The sequence below is a fragment of the Henckelia pumila genome, chromosome 3 (genome assembly GCF_033568475.1).
Source record: "Henckelia pumila isolate YLH828 chromosome 3, ASM3356847v2, whole genome shotgun sequence".
In the NCBI taxonomy this organism is placed as follows: domain Eukaryota; kingdom Viridiplantae; phylum Streptophyta; class Magnoliopsida; order Lamiales; family Gesneriaceae; genus Henckelia; species Henckelia pumila.
Genome location: NC_133122.1, coordinates 43,820,166 through 43,826,635, shown reverse-complemented (window position 1 = coordinate 43,826,635; position 6,470 = coordinate 43,820,166). Strand labels below are relative to the sequence as shown.

The window sequence follows — 6,470 nt, the reverse complement described above, 5'->3', positions numbered from 1 at the left end:
CTCATTTTCCTTGGTACCTGCTACCTGCATTCACAGGTTGAATAACTTTTGGTACCCACATCTATTTGGGTCCACGAGAGATTAATCCTTTAGGAACCCAAACCTGGAATACTTTAACCAGTTTATCAGTTTCTATGTTCCTATAGTTTCATACTAAGTTAGATGCTCTAGATGGTGGAGTGTGATGTGCTTGTGAGACCATATGTTGTTTGCCTTTTCCAGTATCCTTGAAATTTCTATATCGCTTTTGAACTGGACGTTGATTTTGGTATTGACTTTGATTTCCTCTCATAGAATTAGGTTGATATACATTAGTTCGTTCAGGACTTTTAGCAATCTCTACCTTAGTTTCCTGAGGATTGAAGCCGATACCAAATTTTTTTCTGTTCATTTGCTCTATTTGCTGCCAAGTCATCAGGATATGTTTTTCATTTTCATTTTCTCTAACTACTCGTACAAAGTTTATGTATTTGCCTTTGCACATGTTCAGTTTGGGTAGAGTACTTGATTCACCAGTTTCCACCGTCTTACCATATCCAAGACCAGTTTTGTCATGGAGAGGTCTTTGTGAATCATTCATTTCTGTCAACAGGCTCGAAGATTTATTCCATGATCTTACTAATTCATCCATATTATGTTTTTCTGTTGTAAGATTCATGATGTCGATCTTGAGTTGTTAATTCTCAGTTCGAAGCACAACAATCTCTGTTTCAAGACAGTTTATCTCAACTGATTGTTCCCAGGAGGGTTCAGTTGAGGCATCTTGCAGATCCTTTTGCTTGGCTCTGACTTCATCGAATGCTAAAGACAGTTGATGATACTCATTTGCCATATCATGAAGAGCTTTGATCAGTTCCTCTCTGGTAAATTCCTCAGAGCTGAAATCAAATACCTGTTCACTAGTGGATGGAAGCTCACGATCATTTGCCATAAGACACTTGACCTCTTCTTCATCATCACTGGAACTTGAGGAACAATTTGATCCCTCTGAATCACTATCTGTTTCTGCCCACTTGGTTTTGCTATCCTTTGCAACCAATGCTTCATGTTTCTGTCTCGAAGTGTGTCTGTCATCCCTTGAACTTTTCCTTTTACAAAGTTCTTTGGTTTGGGACAATCAGCAATGAAATGTCCTGTTTTTCCACAGTTGAAGCAACTTCTTGGTTCTTCAACTGCCTCTTTCTTTTGGAAATTTCTTCTGTAGGATCCTTCTTGGTTTCTTCTGATGAATTTCCCGAACTTCTTCACAAACAAAGACATGGCATCACTGCTCAGTTGTTCTGCTGATTTTTCTGATTTAGCTGGTGACTCTATTTTTACTGCAGTCAAGGCCTTGGTCAATTGTGAGGTAGACTGATCTTCTTCTCGAGTCTGCAACTCAAATTCATAGGCTTTTAAATCTGCAAACAAGTCATGCAGCTCTAATTTATTCAAGTCCTTCGATTCTCTCATGGTCATTGTCTTTACATCCCATTCTTTGGGAAGGCCTCGAATTACCTTGAGAATAACTTCCCTGTTGGGATATGTTTTTCCCAATACATTAAGCTCAATAACAATGTTGCTTACTCTCTCATCAAATTCTGTCATTGATTCACCTGGTTTCATCTTGATCTTGTCAAATTTTTGAGTGGCGATGTAGTGATCCACACCGTGATCACCTACTAAACAGAAGCTTAAGCTTGCATTTAACCTAATTAATAAATCATCAGAAATAACAGCGGAAAAGCATAAATAAATCCCCAAATATAATAATTATGATACAACCATATCGAATAAATCCAATGTATTAACCCAAATATCAGAAGCCCCGATGGTGAACTAACACAAGTACACGTGTCCAACCAAATATCAGTGACCTAACACAAGATTCGTGTCCAACGGATTTTGGTGACTGACCGGCTAAATCGGTTTGATAAAAATCTACTGGCAAGCGCACCAGGTCAAGTAATAGTAAAGTGGACAGAGAGTCCAAGTATCGATCCTACAGGAACTGCAGTCAATTCTCAAGAATTAATTATTTTACTTAATCTAGACAAAATAATAGAAAATATTTTGAATTAAATAAAATAAGAATATAAAATAAAAACTGCTTAAGAAATACGAATAAAAATAACTAAAGATAAAAATAATTAAGACAAAGACAACCAAGACACACGTAGGTACCGAACAAATTTTGTAACATGTAGTCGATTCAGGACTCAGATTTAATCTTAATTCACGGGAATTCTCCTAATTTGTTCAAAGGTCTATTTCTAGAACAATCAAACCTATTCAAATATTGATGAACTAATCTTTCGTAATTCTAATCAAATTTGAATGCATTAAATATTTGTGAAAATTCAGTTTACACCTAAACCGCACACTGAAACCGAATTCTATTTCTAGTCGGTTTTACAATATGTTAATTATCAGAGTGATCAAAATCAAAACCTCCTCTGTCGATTTAGAATTGATTAACATGCAAGCAAACAGTTGATCAGACTATTCACAAGATAAATATAAATCTGACAATCAATAAAATAAAATCAACTCTAAAAAATCCCAAACAAACATCCAAGTTTTCTACATGAATTTGTTCGGCTCAATCACGCCGTCTTGGTTGAAAATAAACTACTCAATAATTAAAAACAATAATTCAAAAATAAAAATAAAAAAAAGAAAAGAAAGAAGAAATCTTCTCTCCCAAGCCTTGCAGCCGCCTCCTCTTGCATTGTCTGCGTTCTGGAGCTTCCGAAACCCTCAAAAATATGTTATATCTTCTATATATATGGTCCGGAACGCCTACCAGTTAATTTCCTCTCAAAATAAGGATTTTTCGGAACACATATGACCCCCGAACACGCGCGCGCGCAGCACATAAAAACAGAGGCCTGTACGTCGGACTCGCGCGCGCGCAGTACAAAAAATCTGCGCCGAGCGACAATTTTCAAAAATTCATATCTCGAGATCTAGACGTCGGATTGAGATGAAATTTGGACAGCAGCTTTAAAACATTTTTAACTTTAATCTGAACGGTGAATATTGGATTTCAATGTGTCTAAAATTAAATATGATTTTTCGATCAAGGCTGCTCCGTAATTCACTCTTCAAAAATCTATTTTCCTACAAAATTAACCCAAGGATATACTGATAGGATAAATATCCCAATACCGGATATCGCAAGGATACAAGCTCAATATGCTCATGTATGCAACATACAGTCGTGACATGCTGTATATATAAAGGCATATAAAACATGCAATCACATAATCCATGCAAACACATAATACATGCATACTCAATCTGGATATCTCGAATAATACTTCTGTACCTTACTATGACAGATCCTAGAAGCTCCCATCTAGGTCCAAACCTACCATGCAACACTACAACATAAATAACCATGCATTACCTAGCATGCCAAACATCACCTACTAGGCTTTAAAAGTCTTAATTAAACTATATCCTACTTCCTATTTACTATAGGGAACCAAAGCCATACTTTTGTCCGTCGTCAGCCCGCTGATGACGCATGCCCCAGAGCCTGGGCATAGCCTAGCTACGACCCCTAGACGCCTCGTCAGAGCTCCGTCGCCTGGCTGCTACTGCGAACACTATCCGCTATAAAAATATACTATTTCCTACTCCAACTCTTAAAAAAAGAGTCTCAAAACCCTTAAATAGAGCAATTACCGGGAGAGGAGAGGAAAAATTGCACTTCAAAATGAGGAATTCGGACCCCTATTTATAGGCGAAGTTCGGACGGCCCGAACTGCCACTTGTCCGAGCCATTTTGACACCTGGGCTCTGCTGAGTTCGGACGGTCCAATCTCGGGATCGGACGGCCCGAAGTGGTTTGGAGGGCCCGAACTGGTCCGTGTGCTCCGAACTGTTTTGGTCCTTTCGAAGTCATTTTTGGACCCCCCGGGACCTACCCTACCATTTTTGGGCGTTTCGAATCTGATTTTCCACTTATTTTTACCAAATAAGGACTCCTTGAACATGTTTTGACACTTTTAAAATTATATGTTATTTTCTAACATGTTTAAAATCACTTAATCTTGTAAAATGGAATCAGGCTACTACAGGCGACAGACAGTTTGTTTTCTTTCGTCTGTTCATTTCCTTCACAGAGTTGAATCAACTTCTCCCAAATTTCTTTCCCGGTTTTGCATGTCTTGATTTTGCTAAAGGTGTTCTTGTCAAGCGTTTTATACAGGATATCTTTAGCCACATTATCAACATTTGCCTTCTTTTTGTCTTCAGCAGTCCATTCGATTCTTGGTTTCTCAATGTACTGTGAACCACCTCCAGAAAGAGCTATAGCAGTATTGATCTTGGTGATCGCAAGAGGTCCATCAGTGATGACAGACCACATGTCATCGTCTAGTGCTGATAGGTGTGCTTGCATACGAATCTTCCAGTCATCAAAGTCTTCTTTTGAGAACATACGAATTTTGCTGAATTAAGTCATTTCGGTTCAGTGCTTTAAGAGTAAGATAATAACCTCTCTGATACCACTTGTTAGGATCGGTTGAAAGTCTAGAGGGGGGTTTGAATATACTTTCAAACAGTTTAGTAGGAAATATTGAACTCGGTCGGTTTAATAAATGAGTTCGAGGCTTATCTTAGTGTCGGATGCAGTTTGGAAAACAAAATATGTGCAGAAATATGTCAAGCTGCAGATTTAAAACACTGAGTGAATATCAGTTTAGGGTGTGTGGTAATGGTGAGTAAACTGAAAATGACACAAGTAGTTGTTTATGGATGTTCGAAGATTTTAAACACTCATACGTCACCTCTTCTTCCACCTCGGAAGGATATCACTAGAAGACTTTGATTTATACAAGTAATTTGCACAAACCCAATCCAGTTTAGGACTTAAACACTGCCTAAACAAGAACTTCTAGTATAACACTTTAGTTTCAATCCTAGACTGATAGAACAATAGAATAAATATAACTCGAAATCCTTAGCACAAAGATCGACCCTTCAATGATCAGAATAATGCTTTTTGAACGTTTGTGCTTCGAGTTCCTTGATTAAATCTTGAGCGTAAAGAGCTTTTAGTGTTCTCGTAAGAATGACAGAGTTTTCAGTGCATCATGTATCTCTGAGATTGATCAAGATATTTATTTATACTTTTTGGATTGCCAATAGTCATAAATTCAAATTGTCCTTCAGATAGGATTTAAATTATTCCCGTTGGATTTGTCACCATCATCAACGATTTTTGGAGCCGACATTCCCTTAGTATCGCGACACTACCTTTTGCAGAGTTGTCAGAGTACGGATGATCTTATCCAGAAATGGCACGGTAGTAAACTGTTGTTGATAAACTGATGTAGTCAGTTTGGCAAGGGTAAACTGATGGATTCAGTTTAGCGAGGTAAACTGCTTTGCATCTCTTAGCCAGTTGAGCGCGGTCGTTGATGCGTTTTCAGTTTATCGATTCAGTTTATCAAAGTAAACTGCAGTCCTTAGCCAAGTGGTCGTTGATAGTGACGTCATCATTCACGAATATCAGTTTAGCTCTTTTTGGTTGCTCAAATAGTTTGGATTTCTTTTGTAAATACCAAAACTAAATTTCCCAATAGTGATTAAAGACATTCAAAATTCAATCAAAAATTTCAGCAATGAGAGCATCGTAAGCAAAAAGAGATCAGTAGATTTTGAAAAAACGAGAAATCAAAAAAAGAGAGGATGTCCAACAAATACATTTATCGTTAACGATACTGACATACAAGTAATGAAAGAGGATAACATACCAGAATGCAGATGAGAATGATGAAATTATTGTTATTCTTTGCAAGTAAATATTTTTAGCATAAAAAAGAGACTGTCTGATTAAATAATTACGATAGAAAAATGCAAATGATTGATGAAGATGGTATCACAAGAATTGTTATTAAAGATGATGATAATAATGATTCTTTCATGGAGAATAAAAAACAAATGATATGAAAAATCGTTAAAGAGAAAAAAATCACAAATATAAAATAAAAAAAATATTTGACGCAATAATTTAAATTAAGGTTTAGAATGCATTATTTATACCAATTTTTTTTCATAAATCAATTAGTGATCAATATATAACATAGAAAATTACAAAATCATATTTAATATAATTTGATTAACATATCTCACTTATTAACAAATAAAAAATAAATTATCATACATACATGAGATAGAAAGTAAAACGAATTCATGGTACGAATCATGACATAATTTCTCAAGATTAATAATAAAAATATAGAAAACTCGATCGATCTGTAATAATTACATAAGTTTCATTATCAATATTGTGTTAATGTAAAACTACAATAAACGTAACACTCAGGGGCGGAGCCACCCCAAAGGCTGGGGTGGGCTCCAGCCCAGGGTCAATTTTTTTAAAAAAATTATTAGTTATAATATATGTGTATTCTTAGCCCAGGTTAAATTTTTTTAATTAGCCCAATATTTGGTCCAACTTATTTTCTTAAATATAT

At 36.1% G+C, this 6,470-nt stretch overlaps 1 protein-coding gene across 1 annotated transcript; it reads right to left on the bottom strand.

Annotated features, from left to right (window-relative positions):
* Positions 1-849: 849 nt before the first annotated feature.
* Positions 850-4,429, bottom strand: LOC140888597 (uncharacterized). Its single transcript, XM_073296287.1, has 2 exons — positions 4,077-4,429; positions 850-1,690 (listed from the first exon to the last, which is right to left on the bottom strand). The coding sequence occupies exons 1-2, from the start codon at positions 4,427-4,429 to the stop codon at positions 850-852; spliced, it is 1,194 nt and encodes a 397-aa protein (XP_073152388.1).
* Positions 4,430-6,470: the final 2,041 nt, after the last annotated feature.